The 25,015-nt window shown below is 32.4% G+C and overlaps 1 protein-coding gene across 1 annotated transcript in view; it reads right to left on the bottom strand.

Moving 5' to 3' along the window:
- Positions 1 to 4,141: 4,141 nt before the first annotated feature.
- Positions 4,142 to 25,015, bottom strand: part of LOC131401208 (protocadherin-11 X-linked) — an 85,879-nt gene continuing 65,005 nt past the window's right edge. Inside the window, exons 3-4 of the mRNA XM_058536298.1 lie at positions 14,708 to 17,203; positions 4,142 to 11,088 (exon numbers count right to left, since the gene is read on the bottom strand). Coding sequence (XP_058392281.1) covers positions 11,044 to 11,088; positions 14,708 to 17,203 — 2,541 coding nt within the window. The 3' untranslated portion in view covers positions 4,142 to 11,043. The remainder of the gene's footprint in view (positions 11,089 to 14,707; positions 17,204 to 25,015) is intronic.

The raw sequence follows: 25,015 nt of genomic DNA, 5'->3' as shown, positions 1-25,015 counted from the left end.
GGGATGATCATTTGTAGAAGGGCCAATAGTAGGTATTACCAGGGAGAGGCAAATTAAGAAAGATGTAAATTGATGAAACAGAAGAAATGTTAGAGAGAAATCTGTGGTTTTAATCCTTTGGCTCCTAGCGTCTCTTTCTCTTTTCCTGTTAGGCTTTGGTTTTTTTCAGCACTAGCACCCTCTCTCAGTGTCTCAAACCATTTTTCACAAGACTTAAGCACTTTGTTGCTTTAGCTATGCAAATTGTACTTCTCTCAATCTGAAAAATGTAATTTCAGAATAGCAGGTTATGTGGCTAAATAAGCTTTACTCTCCACACAGTGCATATTTATATTATAACGAGAGCAGTGATCACTGCGCAGGGAATAACAGAGTTCAGGTTATTTGATTGAAGTACATCAGAAAGTGATATTACTAAGAAAGACTCATAGGAGAGAATGGTCAGAGACCCGTTTTCCAGGGTGAAAAGGGCCATCTTGTCCAGAAAGCATCTAAGTAACTGATGCTTTTTCTCCTGTTGGATTCACAGAGATTAGATAAGAGACAAGACACTTGTCCCTATCTGAATATGGGACACAAAAGTTGCCCAGAGAATAGGGAGGACAGACCTATAGCGTGTTTCCTTTATGTGTTAAGAGGACAAGGCTCTCTCAGCAGGTCCAAAACTTCCCATGCCCGTATATGATAGTCAATCTGGGGTTGTAACACATTCCACATGCCAGAGCAACCTAAAGAAGAAAGGAGATGTTGACAAGTCTATTTTCAGAATTTTTTCTTAGGTTTTCATATGAGAAAGGATATGGAATTTTCTCCACGAAAACAAAAATGCACCATGAAATTTGAAATTTCACACACAAGCACAAAGACAGTTGTGGTAGGAATAGAGTTAAGGCAGATTTGACACATAGCTATGGTAATGTTTTAGTTAGATTCATTTTAGATAAGATTGTTTCTAAGAAATAAATCAGAGTAAAAAATACTCTTTGGCTCTATCAGATTAAAAAAGAATAAGTGAGGGTGTGTTTTATGAATAATAATCCTTCCACTGTCCTAATAGAAGTACTACAAAAAATATTTTAAAAAACATACAAATATGAGAGGAAAGTTTGTTCACTAGAAATGTGGCAATGTGCTATCTTGCAAGGTTTTCGTGTTATTGAGTCCTTAGCTTTGTCTTCATATCCAATCTTCCAGTTGACCCTATATTATAATGGCCCTATATTCCCAAGGGATATGCACTGAAGAAAATAGCCACTGACTTTAACTCTAAGAATGTTACTAGTTGCTTTTATTTTATCAGTGATGGTTGGAAAATTCTCAGTAATTATAACTGAGCTAAAGAAACATTATGTCCCTACCCATGATGATGTTCATTCCCTTTAGAAAAAAAGTTAAAATAAGTAATGAATTTTTGTAAACCACCATCAGGTAATATGGAAATGTTTTATAGTAATATTGGTGTAACAGCATCCTGGTATAAGACTGTCTGGGAAAGATATGAAAGAGAAACCAACACAAAATCCCATGCATGCAACTTAGAAAGAATTTTTCTATTATAATAAAGACAAAAGAAAAAGGGCTAATTTAAGAACTATTTGATTTATTTTCATCTCATCTACTTCCAGGAAGCAGGTAGTATATTTGCTTTCAGTATGTGTGCATTCCATAAAGATATCTATCTATCTTTATATATCAGATACGTATATATTAGTTTTGAGTAAGGATATGTGGTTTCTGAATTTTCAGGGTAACTCTACCACGTTATAATTTGGATGTTATCTACATTTGATATCGCCTGGTTTTTTCCATCTGTTCCTGTTTTCACAAAATTGATAACTTTAATTTTAAGCATGGGAAGAAAATGATTTCTAGTTGGGATGACCATTTCATCTTAGCACTTCAGTGATAGTATTTATGTATATACAAGCACATTTTAACTAGAGTTGTCAAATCAGTTCGTTGTGATTCACCATGGAAAATGTTCCTCTATTGAGGACAAGAAAACCTTTTTCTTGCCATATTTTTCTTTGAAGAAGTGTCACATTGAGATGCTTCTTTTTTGCTAAAATGCATAAAAGCAGTATGTGGTTCTCTGGTCTCTTTGTATAGGAACTATATTGTGATCAACAAATGGGTTAAATTTTTCCTTTGATACTTTTTATTATAAGTGTAATTCATGGACAAGAAATGCAATAAGAATTAAAATATCTGAGGTAAATATTAAAATCTTTCTAAAATTAATGAAGAAAAAGGATGTAACAACAATTTTTTGGAAATGGTTTCCACACACTGATGTCTGAAAGGTTAAATGACCTAGTCATTTACTTGAGGTTTTTAACTTTATAAGAATTATGTAAGGTTAATGTTAAGAAACAGGAAAGATATTGAAGAAAAGGATAACATCTAGGCTTCTTTCTTTTTTTCTTTTTTGGTGAGGAAGAGTAGCCCTGAGCTAACATCTGTTGCCAATCCTCCTCTTTTTTGCTGAGGAAGATTAGCCCTGGGCTAACATCCATGCCCATCCTCCTCTACATTTTATGGGATGCCTGCTGCATCATGGTTTTATTAACCGTGTGTATGTCCGCACCCGGGATCCAAACGTGCGAACCCCAGGCTGCCAAAGCAGAGCTCACGAACTTAACCACTACGCCACCAGGTCGGCCCCCAGGCTTCTTTCATTTTTCATGTAATCACAGGTGGCATTCTTTCATTTTTATCATATTCTCTCTGTTATTAAAAGTATTTGTTTTCTTTCCTCATTTCCACAATTGCACTTCCACTTCAGTGACCATGGCTTAGTTATTTTTGTTGTCCCAACAGCAGTGTCTTAACCAAAGGAAGTATTCAATATAATTCTGGTAAATTGTTTAGATTTATGAAAGCATCAAAGTGCATGGCATGGTGAAGCAACAAGGAGCAGAGTAAATGTGACAAAAATACGGGGCACATGGATTAATAAGAGATACGGGATGAACAAGTAGACCTGGTTAAAATTGTAAAATCTCTTGAAAAATACAGTAATTAAAGTTTTATTCTATATGCAATGGGGAAAAACTTGGAAGCTTTTCTGTCATAGACTCCACCTGATCAGATCTGTGTTTTAGAGAGTATTCTGGGTACAGGGTAGCAAATGGATTGGACAAATGAAAGTAGGAAGCAGGACAACCTATTGGTAGTGGAACAGGTAACTCATGACGAAGACCTGAATAAGGAAGTGGCAAAGGGACAAATGTCAGAGGCATTTTAGAGGCAAGATCAATAGGATTCGTTTACTACTTGGATGTGACTGAGGAAAAGAAAGTGTTTTTGACTTTAAGATGCTTCCTGAAATGGGTTAGGTACCTGTTTGCTCAGTTCAGATTTCAAGAAATTTGGAATGAGTACCTAAAATATACTTGCCAGGTACTTTACTAGCGATATTCATACACACACACACATACACACACACACACACATCTAATCATTATGATAAAAACTGAAGTTTTTGTGTTTTGTTACTTTTATGTGCTCTTTTTCTTTTTCTTTTCTTTTTTTTAACCTTGTATACCCAGAGATTTTCTGCACTGGAAGAAAATGAAAGTTTTTTTTTTTCAACATACTTTCAGTTAAACTCCTTGGGTGAGGGGCTTTTTACAGTAAACCACGGGAGAACCTTGATTGTCCCACATCCATACCTCCTTATACCCCAACCCTCACCATAACCACTGTGATTCTCTACATTGCGTTGCTCACAGTAGCAGTTTGAGAAATATATAATCTCATTTGAACTCATGGTAAACTCTATTATGTGGCATGTTCTATGAAATACAGTGGTTAATAAGTGGTACCATATTACCAATCTTCAAAGAATTTTAGTACAATAAAATGCACAAAGCTAAAACTTTAGTAAATATGAGTCACTTCTATCTACTTCACTGCTTTGGGTTAATCGAAAAAGACAAGTTATCTCCCAATGTTTGTGAACAGGAATTCCAGTATATAAAGTTCTGGTTAATATAACACAGATAATGAGTTATACCATGAAATTGTAGGATGTTAATGTGCTAAAAATTATTTTAGGATCTTTGATGATGTTAACGAAATTGGTAGGCCCTGCTGACAACAAGCGCTTCAAAAAATATCAGAAGATGTGTTATTGCAATGCAGAAACAACTTTATTTATAGGTATTTCACTTAATACAGATTACACACACTTTATGCACTGAAATTACATCAAACACAACCAGTGTTAGTATCTACACGTATTCCAGTTGAAAGATGCTCTATAATCTTCATTCTAATATATTCACACAAAAACCTGTTTATTCTTTTTTAAAATTACAGCTGCAAATAACAAAGAAAAACAAAATTTTAAAAGTGACTGCTGTGAATGCTTTCATATTTTAAATCTTCATAATTTTAATGTTACACAGCTTTTCTTCAATTGCTGTTCTTAGTACTAGCTCCACTCAAAAACAGAAATGATAATAAAATGTACACATTGCCCAATCTGAAAACTGAACTTATTCTCATAAATACTTCCACGATGTTCATCAATCCATAGTGCACACTGAGATGTTTATAAAAATGTATGTGTGTATATACATAGATAGGTAGATATTTATGCATGTATATGATTATAGTAAATCGATATCTTACCCTTTTGATGGAAACATAAACCCACAAAGTTGCAGACATATGAAATTGAAAATGTGACATTGTACAGAGCACTAACAAACAGAGAACTACTTATCTCGTTTTTGGTTTCATAAGTATTAAAATTAAATAAGGTATTAATACAAAATAAAGAGGATTATTTTTGGATCTTTTTGTATATGTTTTAGTTATACCAACTGATCAGAAATTGACTAGTACTGAAGGCAAATTTATCTTAGTTTTCTTTGTGAAAAAGAAGTAGAATCTACACTGGTACTTAGATGGGAAAAAGCAGTTTAACTTTTTAATGTATAATGTAATGTTACTGGATCTGTGATCATTCGGAAAACAGGGAAATTTTATGAGGAGAAGTACTGCAGTTACACTAGAGGCAAAATAATTTGATTAAAAGTAAAAAACACGAGTACATATTTAGAATGCACTGAATATGACAAGAGTTTTATTAAATGAAAGGTGATGTATAGGAAGATATAAGGGATGCAGGATGATTATAGTTTGGAAATGAGGCATAAGAGTTTAAAAAGAGAGAGAATAACATTGTAAACATAGATATATAATCTCTGAATAAGTTGCCTTTAGCGTGAAGCTTATATCACTTTTTTCTCCTAAAAATTTGACAAACATAAATATACACACATACCATGTGCAAACATATATATGCTTATACATACACTAGCCCATTTTGATGCCATTCTGTTAGAATTACTTAAACACCAAATTAAAATAAATTTTTCTTTAGACACATAGTTAGGTATATTAATTTCTAGAGTTTGGTATGTTTACCCTTCAATTCCCACACCTAAAAATACTTGTATGTTCCCCATCATTTTTATAATTTGTGTGCATTTTGAAATAAATGTGTGCATAGTCTTATAGACAAATAAAATTTATATATGTAAAGTTGAATTGTAGCACCGTGTGGAATTTTGTGGCTAGATGTTATAAATTACTCTAGATTCAGATACTGATATCTTTATAAAGCATGTCAAACTCTTTTTTCCTATCTAAAAGGAAATAGTTATAATATTATTCTGTAGTATTAGATAAAGTCTGTGTCTTTACAAAGTCAATCAATTTTGTCAGGTAGATAAAATATCTCCATGTTTAGTGAAAAATTGTATTTTGCCTCCAGAAGTTTTGGAATCATGTAGACAAAGCCATGATACCTATCTGGAAACGAACTCAGCACCTTCTCTTGAATACCTATCCGTGTGAAAAAATGTAATTATTCAATCTGAATATCATAAATAAATGTATACAATTTTCTGCAAAAAAAGGCACCCAATACATAGTTCTGAATGACGAGATCAAATGAATAAAATTAATAATGAAATATAATGTCTCTTTTAGGAGCTCATAAATCAGCTTTCCAGAGTCCATGCAATTCCACTTTTGTGTGTATTTTTTCCCCATCTTGAATATGAGACTAGGCCTGTGTTTACATATCAAAAGAGCTGGTCAAATTTGTTTTTTTTTCAATTTTAATTACTTCAAGGTTGTGACACTGAACAACTACTTGAGCTGCATGTTTGAATTACTGGGAATATTTTTGTGTAAAGTGATAGTGTTTATGATCAATTCTCTTTAGTTTTGAAGTATCATTGAAATGGTGATTTGCATTGATTTTGAAATGGAGGTTAGAAGTGACATGTAATAAAACAAGTAAATACATTTTAAAGTTTATTTCTTGGATTTCTGAAAATAATATTTTTCACCAGAGTTGTATATTCATTTACTTCTAATTACCACCAAATAGAGTAAAAGTAGTACTATTTAAAATTTTCTTTAGTTAAGTATCTAATGAAAGCATTATTTTGTTATCTAATGTTTTTGCCAAGTATTAAGATAAAAAGAATGAAAATGATTTTAAAAGTTAACTGCATTTCAAAGAGAATAACATTTTATGAAGTAAATCAATGAATAATTAATAAATATAAGGCTCCAGGACGAAGGAGAAAAGTGCAAATATTTCTAGAATATCCATTGAAATATTTCATTTTCATTATTATGTCCATTTGACTATGTAAAACCTAATGGAATGTGATTTTTTCACTTGACAAAAAAAGTTTTACTCCTCGTTGGATAGTATTTTTGTATGTGTGGGTAATTAAATATAATTAACCACTTAAAAATGGACAGTTTAAGCAATTTTAATTGAGATTATCTAGAATATGAAAAAGGTAAGAGTTGGTTATGAGAATTCTTGGAAATAATTAACTTGGTTGTTCGTTCTAAAGGAATTTTTGGCAGATATTAAGATGGCATTCTTTTTAACTAAAAAAGCTTTTTAATCAAAACTTGATATTTTCACTGAGGGGAGGTTAGTTTTGCGGTGGAGATAAATAGTATGCCTGTGTATTATACTGTCAACTAATCAAGCTATACTATTACATGAATTTTTCCAACCATACATCTATAAAAATAAACAATATGCATAATAAATAAGTCAATTACCACTGTGTAAAAAATCCTGCATGTATAGTTTATAATATAAAAAAAACAGAATAATTCTTTAATTTTAAAGTGCACCACTTCCAAAAGTTACAGAGCCTTTAAACAGAATTACTAAGCAAATTATAAAGAAAAACGTACTGATATAGCTGGAAATAAAAACAAATAATTTTAAAATCCTTCATCTAAAATCTATCTACAATTTCCTAAATTTTTGTACACTGAATGTGTATTGCATGTGCAATAAAAATAAAAGCCTACGACTACTCTAGAATTAAAAAAGTCTACTTCTAATTCTAAATACCACATAAAACCATGGATGTCATGTATGGATAACCACAATGCATGAAAAAACAAAAAGCACAATAGTTCTTTTTAAAAATAGTAATTATATACAACACATACAGCTTTATATTATCACAGCACCTTTGAATATACTAGAAACCTAAATATAAATAATATTTGAAATAGACAAAAGCTAAGCTTCACAAAATCTAAGAAAACATGTCTATTACACAAGAGCATCTCTAGGAAGCATTTACAGAGTGTGTCTTAAGTTCATATAAGATTTTTTAAGATTTGCTTGTCCTGTAGCATTTCTGTTGAGATCATTGCTTCATATCACACCTAGCTAGACACACAATTACAAAATCTAATTAAACAGTGACGAGTGCAGGCAACAAAATAGTAAAATGAGGCAGTATTATTTTGTGTTGAAATTAAAAGATTAGTAAATACTGTACAAAATAACAGTTGATTGATTGAACCTAAATTCAACTTTTAAAAATTATTCTAAAGTATATTTATTCTCATTGATTGATGTGTATGGGGTAGTCAACAGACAAAACAGAAGATGCATACACAAAAAATTAATTAATGGATAGAATTATAATTGTCATAAATTTTTAAATTTAAATTACTGAAAATAAAAATAATTAAAGAAATGTAAAGGCTTGAATAGTCCTATTGCTAAAAACAAACTTTTATATTTAAAGTAAAATGAGGGAATGTATTTCACCAATTTTTTTCAATTTATGCACTGTGGATTTTAATCAAAAGAAAATACTTCTTTGAGTGATTGCAGTGGTGAAAGTATACAGTACACTGTAGTTTATCAATTAGATGGTCTACTTAATCGATTCCATAGACTAAGTTCACGGAAAGTTCCTTTTCTTTATCTATGATGACTAGTCTTAAGATTTGCTTTCCTTCTGTTTTTCTTTATTTACTGACTAGAATAAGAGCCAGAGAGACTGTCAAGGACATTTCATTGGGAATATTCCAGGAGCCCATTAATGCCAACACAAGAGATGAGAAGATATCTGAGACTTTGTAAGCCAAACACGTAATAATAACAATAATTAAATTAAAAGTGGCACTAAATCAACTGATAAGAAGGAACCAAGTAGGAAAATACATATTTTTATTCTCTCTGGCTTATGTGGAAAACTAGTTTCAATGCTGTCCATATTGTTCTCAGTTGGTAATATTATTTCCTCAAGCATAAACAAAGGACAGATCAAGCGTAGTTAATCATCAAAAGTGGAATCCATTTTCATCTATGGCCCAATTGTAAACACGGTTAAATTTCAGCCATCATCTATATGGATAAATATTTTAGCCTCAAAGAGCAGGAAAGAAATCAATTTCGAAGTTCCTTTCTTACAGAAGTTGTATTCTGACAGATGGAGTCACAGCTTTAAAAATAAAGTTTGTTTTCATATTCTGCAAAGATGACACCTGTAAAACTATTGAAGAATGCTTTATTTAGAGATCCTGGATAACTATTTCAAGACATTTTCATCTTAATATATAAAAAGGAGTGATTAGGAGTTTCTCCTATCATAGTCATAAAGGAAAGGGTCACTGAAGTGGAAGAAAAATGAGGTATTCTCCCTTAGCTCACAGAGTGTGCAGAAAAGGAGAGACCAGGGTGGTCATGACACAGCACTTAAAATGCATTTATACAATAATTACATGTACAAATGGTCATGAAGCCACAGTAGTTTATTACGGGACACTTGAATACTGATTCATTTTCTTGGGCGTCATCATTTTATTCACAATTAAATTGAGATTACGGATTTTGGAAACTCCTGCTCTTAGTATGTCTTGGTACCTGCAGGACACTGACTCTAGGGGTATAATAAGTTGACTCAATTTTGATATTCCTTGGAATGATTTGAATTAAACTATTTAATTTATCAGGAAGAAATAAGGGAAAAGTTATAAAGTTATTCTATGTGAATAACTTTCACAAAGGTAAAATTTAATTTTAAGTACTTTTTTCTACAACAGTTGTTTATAAGTATGTAATACAATATTGTAACTTACATGAAATTTCTCATTACCAGTAAAATAGTTACACTCACAGTCATTATAATTAACTAAGTAATGTTTGAAAAGCCAAATAGCAAGTATGTTCAAGGAACTTGACATCGTTGCAGGTACAGAGGATTCTGCATTGAGTAAATGGGAACACTAAATTTTAACAGGAACATGTTTAAAATATTACCTATATATCAAATATCCAAGAATCACACTAATTTGAAATGCTAAATAGAGCATAAACCTCTTCTAAATACCTGTACATCAAAGAACACTTCAAATAATACACTAATTTAATGTACATACATAATAGGCCAAATCCCATTAACACTTTGCAAGGTAAAATAATACACAGTGAAGCATTTGAATGAAAATCCAGGAAACATATGTTATGTCATGATTATAAGGGTCCTTTATACTCCCTTTTTGTCTCAAGAAATCATGTTTCTTTTAAAAATTCCATTAGTAGTCTTAATAAGTCATAAGCAGCTTAAAGAATATAGCATAAAATTGGGCAACGTCATTCTTTCCTCAATAAATTTAATGTACGCCTAATTTGAGGCATTTAGTCGTTTGTGTAGGAAATGAATTTCTTAACATATTGTGAAAAATGAGTTAATTTTAAAGGGCAAATAATTTAAAGCAATGAAACATATTCAGTAATTTAATGCCAGAGAAATAAAATATATCTATTTAGATGTGACTCTAGTACCTTATATTTTCATAGGTATTTTCAAAATTAAGATAAAATCTTTTAAAACATCTTGTTTAAATCCTTGTTTCTACTCTTATATGACTAGAGTTATGTTTATTTATACAAGAAATATCATTACATTTCCTTTTCAAAATATCAGGGAGTATAAAGAACTTTACATTCTCCTTTTGATAGATAAAAATAGAAAGAACTTCTTTCTTTTTCAGTATTTGTAGAAAAAGGAAACATGATTACAACAAAAATAATTTTTAATTATTAAAGTAGTGGAACAACATGATTACAGTCAACATAAAAACCCCAATAAGATTATTTTATATCATCCAACTTTTAAGCAGAGTGATGGGTAATTATAATTATTTTCTCGGCAACACTATATTGGTGAATATTTTCAAAAAAATGAATTTAAGTGTTTTGTTGTTGTGTTTTTGGTCTTAAAAAATCTCTTGCCCTGGATACCTTTCAGAGGGTAGCTTGGATAGTTGAGCTTCACTTCCAAACTCCCGGAGATGATGTTTAAACTCTTCAGCAATCAGACATGGCAAGTAATTCCATGTTTCATTATTGACATATTAACCATCAGTTTGTACACCAAAACAGCATTGTATTACATCACAATTGTTGACATTCAGAGCAAGCAAATGGAGAAACAGCAGGATAAAACTCTTTTATTACACTGAACTGTTTCTTCCACAAATTTTAAATTTTGACCGCAAGATTACAGCTAAAGTAAGCATAAGGTTCAGTGGGACATTATTTTTAAGGTGGTTTTTGTTTTGCTTGCCTTTATAATGAGAAATCCAGATTACCAAATTAATGATCTTAGCCAAATTTTGAAATTCACAAATCATTGGAATTTTTTGGAAGGGGAATGGAATTATGTTGTTCCTAGAAAGTTATATCTCACTGCAGATTTCAATAGTTGATGTCCTGGAATCAGTCTAGGACAAGAAAAATAACATGTTATCAAAATCAGATGGTTGTGTTCTAGGAGTCTTAGTTGCCAAGCATGCTACATAGCTAAAATTCACATTACTAACATACAGATGCACAAAATCAAAGTTACTGAATTTAACAGTAGTGAATAGCAATCCCATTCCAAGCTGATTCAGACTCCTGTTACCATTTTGAATCCATGTATAATACCTACAGCATGGTTACATCCATGAATTTTCTTATAACCGTCCAAACCTTCCACCATTCTTTTTACCTCATTTCCGAAACTGCGAGACTCTTCCAACTCCAATCACAGAAATTTGTTAGGATTTTTTTTCTTTTTGAAATGAAGTACCTCAAATACATATCTCAGACAGTTACTGGTACATAGAAGGCCCTTGAAAAATGCTACTGCCATTGTTATTCTACTCTCTAATTTTCAAGTGTAGAGTCTTCACAATATTTTAATGGGAGAGCTGTGTTAAGCAAGACTTGGTTTTGGCAGCATATCTCTTTTATATGACAATTTTCAAAATTAATTCTGAAATGGCTATGCTTTTTGTTTCTCTGGAAATACCAACCAAATGCTATCTGCTTGCTCTGAAAGATGTTAATAGAAGGTAAAGTGTAGAATCATCTTTTAAATTTCAGGTTTTTCATTTCTACTACAATATATATAAAAATGCCTTCCTGTATACTTGTAAAAATGTATACCAAAGAGGGACATCATAATCCCCAGTTATAAATGGTTTTATGCATGGATGTATTTCTAGCTAAGGAATGTTCCATATTTTTTCAGAACTCCAGAGTCAGAAGAAAATCTACAGAAAATATTTGATTCACTTTTTAAAACAAGAAATTTCTGATAAATTCCGTTATATCTTACAGGCTACTAGAACTATTTCATTTCTTCACTTTCATATTTCTATTCAGATGAGTAATGAACTAAATGTAAATATCACCCTAAACTCTCCTTTTGGAAATGTATTTCTCACTTCATTTAAAATCAATTGGAATATTTCTGCCTTCTGCTAACAGTGATATTTTATTCCACTGTCAGAATTTCCTCAAGGAACAATGAATTTTTATTGTATTGGGTGACACTTTTCCCCATTAGGTATGATGTTTCTTTAAAAAGAAGACATCTACTGTATTTGAATTTTTAAATACATGAGTTCTTCTTCAGTGGTCACTTATCTTGCTAGCATTCTGCAACATGAGTGAATATAAGATGCCTCTTCTGGCATTAATAAGAAATTGAAGAGTATATGGAAAGGGTGAAAACAGTAAATGCAGCAAATAATATAAGAATTAAAATTATTTTTAGTATCATATTAGTCTACCTAAGTTCACCAATTCAATGTCCAGAAGATATTTAGTAATTAATCTGAAACAACTGGGAGCCAATGACATAAATTATAGAATTTACCTATTTTTTTGAGATGTGAAAAAATAGAATAAGTCATCTGAGAATTCATTGATTCTAAGATAGACCTTTTAGCTAATAAAAACCTAATGATAACCAAGAACTTATTCTCGCTATCATTTATTTTTCATATTTTGCCTATCTCATGAAATCGTTTGCCCTGTGTTTAGGAAAAGATCTCTTAGCTAGATAATATAAAATGCCATCATGAAAAAAGTTATTAATTTTATTGACTTTATAAAAATTACAAAATATCAAAAAATAAAAAGGAGGATATTTGAAAAATACTTCAATTTCTTCTTCATCCATGCCTTGTTTACTGTATGTTCATATACTCAAGTAAAATAAGTCTAGCTCATAAAACATCTCCATACCTTCATGAACCGTTGAAACCAGAATTTGCTCTTTTATCTGACTTCATGAATGATTCTATTAAAAATGAAGATCTGCAAATGTAATTCACAAACTCCACCTTTTGCATACAGCTTTAAGTGAGTCACAAATTTAGCCTAGGGAAAAGTGCTGTTAGGATACACACACACATAAAGTGCTATTGATAAAGGATACTTTTCTATTGAGAAATGTTTCCAATAAACAGAATAATAGCAATAAGAATTAGAAAATGAGTGCCCTTTTAAATGGTTAAATATAAACAAAAACACACCCTGAGGAGATATTAGGCATCTATTATGTTTGTCACCCATCTAAGATCCATCTAGGTAGGAAAACATGGAGCTCATTCGAGCTGTAGAAATAACCTCTTCCCTGTAAACTCATAACAAAACTTTCTACAAAGAGGGTATGGTTCTATTTTACTATTTGCAATAGCATAATTATGGACCTATTGTAACAAAATGCACCCACAACTGAATTAGTATCTGACCTTCACTGTGTAAGAGAGAAAGGTTAATGTTATTGTATAATGTAACTACACTTACCCTTTAATGACCTCGATTCTTAAAACTATTTCTTAAATTACAATAAATTATTTTCATTGTTATTTTGAATCCTGATAGACTTTAATATCTCTAACTTTGATGAAAGAAAATCTGTTCTGACTTTCACATTACTACCATCTTATTAAGCCTGAATAGGTTTTCAAAAGCCTTTATTTACTGAAGCTGAGATGAAGACCTTTTTCAGAATAATACAGACAAAATAATAAAGTCAACATGTGGCATGACTTCGAAAGAAAAAATGTAGATAAATTCCATCACTTGACTTTATTAAGGAAATAACCATACTTAAATCATTTAATTTACTTATGAATTTCTAGATAAATTTTTATTAATTTCTCCACAGAATACAGATAAAAAGCACTGTATAAACTCTTGTTTTCATAACTTTATTGGGTTTTAAATTATTGTACACAGTTTTCTTGGGTCTTAATATACCCATATTTTCCTTTGGGCCCATTAGAGAAAGGAAACATATTTCATTTTCAAAAAGTCATTATCTTTTAAGAATGTCTCCTGAAGGGCTCTCAATACCTTGCATAAATATGCAAATACTTAAATGGATATCTAAAATAGAGATCTCATATATATTTCATTCTCTGGCTTGAAGATGAGAGTGAGTAGCATGACTTCATTTTTCTATTCCCACTCTTGCTACATTGTGTGAATATAGATTTTAGGAACCAGGAAATAGTGAGTTCCTAATGTGAAAATGACACTCTCTTTTCATTGTGGGGCTTGGGGGCATGGTGGGTAGGGAAGATATCTTGATGCTATTTGGTTATCTTGGGCAGACACAGATTTTTCCTAAGTGAAGTTGAGATTCTCAACACCATTATTATGACCCGCTTATCGGATTCTAAAAAGCTTTATTGTGATGTACCTAGTCCCAACTGTTCTGATCCTCATGCACACAGTGGTACTAAGGACAGTGCCACAGCCCTTTATTTTGGAGTTTTTCCAGTATATTCTCTAGCAAGAAGTGTCATACTGCCATCTACAGACAACATTGCCCCTATTATAATCATCATTCTTCACCCAATTTTCCTGCAAGAATGAGTCATTTTGTTCTGATTTTCTACCAAACTTAAAATGAATCCGTATATCTGTTTGGATACTTCTTCAGAATATGATTGCTTCGATCCCCTGTTGAGTCAATAGATTCTGTAAAGTTCTATTTCAACTGAAATTAATTTTTAAAAATATAAGTAGAAGGGTTAGTTAGAAACTTGGATTACCTACCGGTCTGGTGTGTACAGACACAGGGGTCTTGAATGTTGTCACTGGATAGCTGCACTCAGAAACACTGTAGGGATCAGAACTGCCGGAGGAACACTTGGAGATGGAATCGCAGGCCACGAAGGTGTTATCAAGAGGCAGTTCCTGGATGATGTGGTGCTTCGAATTCAGAGGCGTTTCCGGCTGGATCTGGAAGGCAGGTTGTGGGGAGGCAGACTTGTAGTGTCGGGCCAAATCAGGGCTATCAGGCTTGAAAGTAGTAGGTGTAGTGCCCCAGTTATACTTGCCCATGGTTTGCTCTTCCAGTTCAATGGGAAGGTCTAGTGTGACACTGTTTCCATCATTGTCAGCATCATCTGTCTTAGTTTCTTCAATAGTGACAAAGTTAAGCAGCAAGTTCTTAGGGGCATGCTTCTTCTTCTTCTTTTTCTTTTTCTTCATCATTATCATTTGCCTGTTTTCTGGGTTTGGAGTAACCCATTCAGAATTCTGTTTGTTTTTCTGAGCAGCCTTAAGGTGTGGTGATTGGCGGCATCTTACTACAGCAGTGATGAAAATAACAAGGATGACAGTTATGGTGCCAGCAACAATGGCCACCATGATCTTGACATAGTCACTGGTTGGTGAGGATGCATCAGCTGTCTCAATATTTTGGGTCACTGGTGTTTCAACGTTTTTGCGCACTAGTTCATGAATCAGTGTAGCATTGGTCACTGACTCATTCACGAATAAATTAACAATTACAACATTGAAGAGAGAATCAGGTTGTCCTAAGTCCTTAGCTTTGATTACCAGTCTGTGTAAACCAAGGTCTGCAACCACACATTTCTCCTTCAGTGTAATGTTGCCTGTTGTTTGGTCAATTATAAACAGACTTTTTGTGTTTCCTCCTACAATGCTGTAACGAAGCTCTGCATTCATGCCAGTGTCATTGTCAACAGCAACTACCGTGAAGACCACTGTGCCTGGATTAGTGGATGGTAGAACTAATTCATAGGAGTAGTTGGAAGAAGGGACAACAAAAACTGGCTTGTTGTCATTGACATCAACCACATTTATGGTCACTTTGGCAGTTGAAGAGCGGGATACTCTACCACCATCCTCAGCCTTTACATAGAAAGTATAAGATTCTTGTTTTTCTCTATCAAATGAAATATTTGGTTGGATGACACCAGTCTGTGGATCAATGGTGAAGTCATCATTCACATCTAAAATGGAGAGAGTTACTGCAGAATTTTCTCCATAATCAGGATCAGTTACAGTGATTAGTCCTACCGTGCCATGTCTTGGAAGGTTTTCTGGGACATAGAAGTTGTACTCATTGTGAGTGAAAATTGGACTGTTGTCATTCTGATCAAGAACGGTCACTAAGACTGTGGCATTGGTCATTAAGGGTGGCATCCCATTATCTTTTGCCAGAACCGTGAAGGAATATTTTTCCTGTTTTTCTCTATCCAATTTCTTCACTGCAGTCAGAATGCCTGTACGACGATCCAGGTTGAATTCAGATGGAGCATCAACACCTAGCAGGTAACTGATCTCAGCATTATGCCCACTGTCTGCATCCGTTGCACTTATTTTTGTCAACTGGGTGCCAGGAGAGTTATTCTCAGGAACAGAAAGACTTATAAAAGGTTGGGTGAAAACAGGAGCGTTGTCGTTTTCATCTTTTACTTTGACGAGGAGCATGGATGATTGATTCAAAGGAGGTTTGCCAGCATCTGCGGCCAGTAATTTAATGGCATATTCTCTTGTGGACTCATAGTCAAGATATGCAGCAGTCTCTAGGAGGAACTGATTACTAAATACCGGCCTTAATCTGAAAGGGACTTCGTGATCTGTAAAGCACGTCACTCTACCATTGTGGTCAGCATCCTTATCTGTCACAGTTATGAGAGCAATTTTGGTGTTGAGTGGAGCATTTTCTGAAAGAACCACAGTGCCATTGATTGGATTGATGATGTATCTTATGTCAATTGATGGGACATTATCATTGATATCTGTAACATTTACTAGCACCATTGCTCTTGCTGGCGTCAATCCACCATCACTAGCTAAAACTAGTAACTTGTGGTTTGGTGATTCCTCCCTATCCAGTGCTTCTTTGATTGTGATAAGTCCAGTGGTGGTGTTGAGGTGAAATAGCCTCTTGGCGATGTTGGAGACTAGATTGCTGAAATAGAAGTGAATCCTGGCATTTTCACCTATGTCAGCATCTGTAGCATGTAGCTGTGTCACTGAAGTACCTACAGGAGCATTTTCTGGTATACTGACTTCAATTTCACTCTCCTTGAAGACTGGGCGGTTGTCATTTGTATCAGCAACACTTACTTGCAAAATAGCAGTACTGGATCTTTGAGGAAAGCCACCATCTTCAACCTTTACTTTCATTACATAGGTATCCTTCTCTTCTCTATCTAACTCCTTTTGAACAATCAGTTGTGGCATCTTGTCTCCTTCTGGTGTTTCAATGACATCGAGCCCAAAAATACTTTGACCCTAGAAAACATAGAATGAAACATATTTAAACTTATGTTATTATGTAAGGAGACCATTTTTCACTTTCTTGAAGCCACATGACAAAGGATCAGGTCAGAAATAAGTGCCAGAAGACTTGAATTCTAAGCCTCAACTCTGCCTATAACTAATATTGTGACCTCAAGCAAGCTGCTTAACATCTTTAGGCATTTGTAAAATTAGAGAATTGTGCTAGAAGATGTTCTGAGGGCTTTTCAGGTCATAGCATTTTATGATAATAAATGTAATTCATTATGTAAACTATTAAAGTTTTCAAAAGGATGAAGTATGTAGAATTTTAAAAAGAATTGTCATTAAGTTTCACATGATGAATGAAGTTATAAGTGAATTAACCATGGTGGTCCAAATGACTCAAAATATCTTACTGTAGATTTCAGTTGTCCAGGATGCCTTTTCACCACCAAAAGTAACAATCAAGTATAAAATATTCATCCAAGACAATAGTACATATATATCATCTAATAAATACAGCTAAAACCTTTGGCAGAGGGATAAAAATAAAACCTTGTGTAAAATACACAGAATTTCCTTTTTTTAAAAAAATAGAAACAGGTGTTAGAAATGAAATTTTCTTGGAGATTAACAACACAATGTTATTTAATTAACTTTTTTTTTTAACAAGCAAGCACAATGGACTGAAACTCACATGCCAATCTGTTAAATTGGGAAATATAGCCTGGAACAGCAACTATATTCCCTTCATGCCCATGAAGTCAAATTATAGGAATGTTTAAAAAACAATCTCCACTGGTTCTGGCTTCCCCCAAAACCTGCAAGGAGGTGGTTCAATTAATATAAAATTGTAAAATACTTACTCAATGTGCATGGGATCTCTTAAGTGCTGCTGCTTATCAGTACACAAAGGGTCTCACACTCTTAACAAGTCTTTTAAATAGTCAAATATCTTAATTTTCTTCAAGTCCAATTTGTAAAAGAAAAAAAAATTCTTAAAGTCCCCTATCTGAACTACAGTAAGATGAACCCTACACAGATGAATAGTGATCTTGCTAGCTGATAGAACAGCAGTGTTGACTGGCTCTCAGGGGCAGTCTTATCCTGTGTTACTTGTAGCACTTTGACAGAAATGAATACGATAAAAAGGTACTGGAGACTGTGAAGAAAAGATCAGAAGGCCTTAAGATTCTCAGCACATGCATGATTATGAACCCTTATGTGTGCGTGCACACACACGCACACACACTATAATTTTTAATTCTCCAATCTGTTTCTTTAACATAAAAGTTACTGACGTGGCAAGGATCAGTTATTGATCTCTCATTTATGTGCTCTGTCATAAAAGAACAAGACAACATCTGAGGGTTTTTTTTCATAGTTTTGTCATACCAGTGTCTAAAATAAAATCCTAAAAGTTAGAAACTAATAAATGATATCAGGTTTTCAAGGATCACTAGAATATATGGTGAGATTATATGTTCCTATTGACTTTTTAATTTTCCAAATTGTTATAATTGCCTACATATAATTTTGTACAATACTCAAGTACAACTATCTTTTTCCTCATGAATCGTTTAAAGATATTTCTGCAAATTTTTGGACTTTTTTTTTGCTGAGATTCATTTATACTTTTATTCAAATCCGGAACCATAATACATCTTGGTGGAAGAATTAGATGTTTATTATGAAATTTAAGGTGGCATTTCAGAAATATTAATTAAAATCATCAGTTTGCTCCAATGCGATTTTTAAAAAATTTTAATATGAAGTCAACAATGTGTATTGGTTATCTTGTTTTTAATTCATACAAGCAAAATGAGCATTCTATTAATATTTTATTCCTATAAACCAATAAACAATTTGCCTTTTCTTTGAATAAAGTATATAGCAAGGGAAACATTTTTCATGTCATATCTACTTACAAGTGTGAAAATTAGCAAACTGAAATCTATTTTTCAACTGTGTATTTTAAGAATAGAATTTTATAACAATAATATTAAATATAAATAAAGTGTTTACTATTATAACTTGATCTATATAAACTTAGTAATTAATGATAATTTTATTTTTCTAATGATAATTCAAAAGGCTTTTAGGAAAGTTCAAATCTAGAATGCTACATTTATGACTAGAAAACATCGTTTCTAAATTGCACTTCATAAAAATCCATGGCACTTAATACAATTTTGTTAATTCTTGGCATGCCAATATTGAGTGGCTAATATGGTCACAGCATTCTTCTAGGCACTGGGAATATGGTGGTGGGTAAACATATTTTACTAATGTAATGGAAATTAAATTCTAGCTAAGATGATAGAAAAATCAATGACAATCTAAGTATTTAACGATGGTATTGATACTAACAAATTCATATTAATTAAGAGAAAAATTATATTTTAATAAGAGCTATAAATGGAGATTATAAAGTATTATTAGACGTTCTATAAGGAGAAACTAGTATATATCATATAGTATAAAATGAACAAGTAAATACTCTTAAGTCCTTGACTTTCAGACCCAAGGATCTAATTTATGACTATACTACATCTGGGAAATAGAATATGCTAGTTTTAATTTTTAATTTTATGTTTGCATATTTTGTGCTTGTAAATTTAGAGTTTAGTCTTATGGGTTGTCTGAATTTTGAATGAACCTTTTCTTTCCCAAGCAAACAAAAGCTAGTTTACGTAGATCAAAAAATCCAAGAACAGCATGTTCATTGTCTTTTTTATTTTTAGTCTTTTAACAACAGGAAGTATTTACTGAGCATCTACTATATGCCAGTCATCTAAGAACACAGTGATGACTAAATATTTTTTTTGCCTTCATCATTGTCTTTTAATTATTTTATGTGAAGTGACAGTAATCTTAAAAGATAGATATTACAAATTCTCAAAGTGATGAGATATACATACCAGAGAATGTATAATGTCCATATTGCTCCTCTGTCTTCTATGACTGCTCTGTCCAATACGATAGCAATAAGCCACAAGTATTTAAATTTAAATTTTAATTAATTAAAATTAGATAAAATCTAAAAATCAGTTCCTCAATCTCACTAGCTATGTTTTAAGTTCTCATGGGTACACATGGGTAGTGACTACTGTGTTGGATAGCACAGATATAGAACATTTCCACTATTACACAAGGTTCTATTGGACTGTACTGTTCTAAGATTCACAATATTTTTTTTTAACAAACATCTATGCTCAGTCAGGTGATTGCATGCATACCCACCCAGATATTTAGAGCTCTACAAGTGACTTGTATTCTCCAAGCAATTTGAAAAGGAGTTGCCCACACATAAGACATAAATAATTTTCAAGAAAGTTTTGGCCAGATATCTAAGTTTGATGCCAAAGTGTGGTGCCAACGTGAGCTTACTATCATTATTGAATGACTATTCCAAGACTGTTCCTCTGTCTTGTCTCCTTCAGGAATAAAGAATGACTAACACATGGATCCAACATTAGTTCTACCCTATGGCAGTTAACTCAACTGGCAGTCACACCCACATGAGCAATGAAAAAAACTGACGCCCTTTGCCATATGTTAGACCATGATATGAGAAAGGTGTGGGAAAGGTAAAAGGGGAAATAAAGATGTATGGTTCCTTAATTCATGACCTCACTAAATTTAGCATAGATAAATCGTATATACAAAAAAGTTAAAAATTGGGGATAATTGACCTGTAGTATTCTGAATTCCAAACCTACATATAAAATTATTTTCCCTTGTTTATAGGGACAAATTCTACCTGAAAAAAACCCTTGGATATGTCTCCCAACTGTTCTTCCTTTGGTGAGAGCACTAGCTATCACTCATATGTGTGTATCTCTTGGTAATTTACTTAAGCCTTAATACACTAATGGATGTGAGTGTAGGCTAAGATGGCATCAACTTTCATTTATATGTATCATCTCTAAGGACACAGCAGAAGGCATATACTAACACATTCAGTAAGCATTTGTTAGATGAATAAATGCATAAATTAAAAGGATAATTCCTATTTTAAAAGACAAAAGGAGAAAGAGCAGGTTCTTGTTTTTAATTCTCAGTTTGTGTAGGAATAGGAATATGCTATAATTACTGACCTAGGTTTTTTTTTCTTTTACTTTAATAAAACTGTCCAGAAAACAATTTCAGAATTATTTTATAAAACAACTATTTTTTTATGTTTGGGATATAATAAGCTAAAGTTTCAATCTCTGGTAAAAATTTACAACCTAGTTGTAAACCTTTATTTTCAGAAGTGGTGATAAGTACTAAGTGTGGTAAGTGGCCAGTGCATTATTTATAAAATACAAAACCTTACATCTATCAGTCACACATATACAAAAAATAAAAAGGGAAAACAAAACCTTAGAGAAGAAAACAACATATATGAACCAGATGCAACACACTATATGTTGATTTTGGATTCTGATATCTTAAATGACATTGATCTCAAGTATACAAAATTGACAGTTCCACTTCAGGTTAAGAAAAATGTATGGACTTTCTAATAACCTCATGTAATGCAAAAGACTTAATTACATTTGTGAGTGATATTTCTTCCTAAATTCAAAAATAAGCTTTGAGTTTGCAAACCCAGGAGAAAAACTGCTGAAATAAACAGGATCTTAAGCTCATCTGAGACTTTAATTCTTTGTAAGGATTTGTAAAATCAAAAAAGAGAAATTTAGTGCTGGATATGAAACTTCCAACAGAAAGACTTTTGCTTTTGAAAAAGAAATGAATAAAGGATATTCGTTGCCAAATTAAAAGCTATATTTTTTGCCTGTTGTTCTGGGAAAGAATTAACTGAACCATTGTACTAAACTTTAAAATTTTTGACATATGCATATGCAAGACACCACTTCATTGCTTCTTGGAAGGTAATAAATAACACAGCACTTCCAGAGCTATAAATCTGGTACAGCTGCCCAGAAAATGCAGACAGTGCCAGTAAGTACTAAAAATAGTTCCAAAGAGATTGGATTCTAAAACTGATTAAATAAAAGCTGTTTACTCGGTAGATCGAGGAATACTGAGGGAAAGACTAAAAAATTATTTCTGAGTTTTACCACTTCTTGATTTATCAAGAACTAACTTAATTTTTTTTTTAATTTTTCATTTCTTTTCTTACTGTTACTGATATGTCTTTGGGCCAGAAAAATGCAAGGACATAGTTTCAAACGGATAAAACCACAGACATATGACTATTTTAATAAACATAGGGAAAGAAATTTAATATTTGCAATACAAATATATTGGGCACTATAATAAATTTACTTTAATTCCTTTAAAAAGTTTCTTTGTTTACTATAGGCTGCCTAGAACTACTGGAGAAAATAGCAATTGTTTCTTAAATAGTCAATATTGTTGTGTCATTTAGATTCTATGTACTATTTCTAGAACATTTCTTTCAGCATGCATTTGTAGCATTGTCAAGGAAATACAATTAAAAAATGGATTACATGTAAAATGACCTGAGCTGTTAGTCATATATTTGACAATAACCTTGAAGTCACCAAGTTCCTCCCTACTTTAAAGTTATATTAAGGAAAGGAGAGTTATATGTTTAAGAAAACATCAACTCTCTTTGAAAGAAATAAATTTACATTAAAATATTAATAGCAGTGGTGTTAATTTTGGCAAAGCCATGAACAGAGTTTAAGATATCACACATGTTTATCTATTGGGATTTAGCAAAGCCTGTATGTTAGTACAGTGATATTCGTAGCATAGAGTTCTTCTTCTTTTTTTTCTGATTTTAGTCCCAAGAAAAGAAATTCCTTCCATTGACTTTTTTCCTCTATTTTATCAGATTTCAACACTAGGAACAGTTTGTTTTTCTTCTTTGACAAAAGAGTAGGCACTCAGGAAGGTTCTTAAAAATGATAGCACTTTTGTACTAAGTTCTGTCTTAAAGTGTACTCCTCTCTTACTTCTGGATTTTTTTGATGATATATGATAAATACTATTTATTTCCTTTTTTATGGCCATGTGTCACTGTCACTATTCTGTGTCCTCCATCTGGGAGAATAATCAAACCACTTGATTATATTATTTGGAATAAGCACTCAGATTGAAATGTTTTAAAGTGTTAACTTAAATTCATAATGTTATGAACTGAAACAAAGGAGATTTAATCGAAGATATCAGGGTGGTTATATCAATGAGAACAGATGGATATTGAAACAAATCTACTCAACAGGTTTCCATTTTTCAGTCTATTCTTCATTTAGATTTGAAAAGCCAGATTTTGACTTTCAGAAAAAAAGGGAAAACCTTAAACAAATGACTGAATATGAGATATATTTTTGAAACAAAAGACATCATCTGATTCATTCCACCAACTTCCTATGAGGAAACCAATCATTTTTTACTAGTATGTATAATAATTCAGCATTCTTTTTCTTATTTGTTCCATTTGCTGCTCACTTGCTCTCTCTCTGTCTCTCTCTTCAGCTTCTAACACTTGCAAAGACTATGCATGCCTTATAACATAGAAAACTTTAATACTAGGCAAATGTTTAAAATACAAATTGGACTTGATCCCAGAGATTTTAATGTTTTACATTTTATTTGAAAATATTTTCTTTTAAGGGATATATTTTCAAGCATGTGATTTTAATCACTAACTGCCTTTAATTGAAAAGACATGCAAAACAAATGAAATGTCATTTCTAATTGTTGTTAATCAGCTCTTTTTAGTAGCTGCTCCCTTGTGCTCAAGTTAGATGAGCTGGATTCCTAAGAAAACAAGAGTACAGTATATTGAATCACTGCATACTAGTACTAGAAGAGACTTCAGATGTCATTTAGCCTTCCTTCTCCTTTTACAAAAAGGACACTGAGAGACAGTGAGGTTAAGTGACCTACTCATGATCACACAGCTAGCTTATTGAAGAGTCAGGTTTGAAAGTCAAGTCTCTTGACTTTGACTTCAATAGTTTTAACTACAGTTACCACTCAAAAATGAGACCTTATTGGTGCTAGTAAAAACTCTGCTACTGTGGAGAACTCAAGGGCATGAGATAATCATCAGGTAATCATTATCCAAATAAAAGCAAAAACAAAACAAAAAACTGTGTTGCTTGATCCCTATTGAGCCACTGACAAAAAGCTTTCTTTCCTGTACCCTTCAAATCTACCCTACTTCCCTAAGGAGTAATATTTACTGAAAAAAGAAACCAAAGAAACACTGTCTAAAATATAAAGAGCATCATCATTTCCATGCATAAATTAAGATGAGTCAAATTCTAAAAATGGAACTCACCATCACTCTTTTTTAATAATTAGTATAAAGTATTTTACATTTCATGGAAGATTTTCTTAAATCTTTTAAAAAAATTCTTAAAAAATCTTTCTAGAAAAAAAGGCAAAAGCATTTTATGTTGCTGCATATTTTACCTAATCTCTTGTTTAAAAGAAGTAAGGTAATGATTTAAAGGTTAATTTTAATTAAAATTCATGATTAGGCCAAACCATATGAAAAGATTAACCATCAAATAAATGGAAAATATGATCTTTCACTAATAGCTACTCTTGCAAACCTGATTTCTTATTAATATCAGGGAAGATAAAATTCAAGATGCTCCTGGTCCATTGTGACAGTAAAACCTTCAGGTAAAGACAAATCAGTACATAAGATAACTCCAAGGGTGGGAGAGGGGAGATACTGCTACAAAATCTAAGGTTTTATGAAGGCATTTTATCTTCTAAGTCTCAGAGTTTCTTGAGTGGTTCTAACTCTGATTGGTTCTACCCTCTGAATTGTTAAAAGTTCTCAGCCAATTTCTGTTGGACTTAATCCTCAAAGCCCAGAAATTG

This window comes from Diceros bicornis, chromosome X, assembly GCF_020826845.1.
Source record: "Diceros bicornis minor isolate mBicDic1 chromosome X, mDicBic1.mat.cur, whole genome shotgun sequence".
NCBI lineage: Eukaryota > Metazoa > Chordata > Mammalia > Perissodactyla > Rhinocerotidae > Diceros > Diceros bicornis.
The sequence above is the reverse complement of the archived record's forward strand: the minus strand, read 5'-3'. Positions and strand labels throughout refer to the sequence as shown.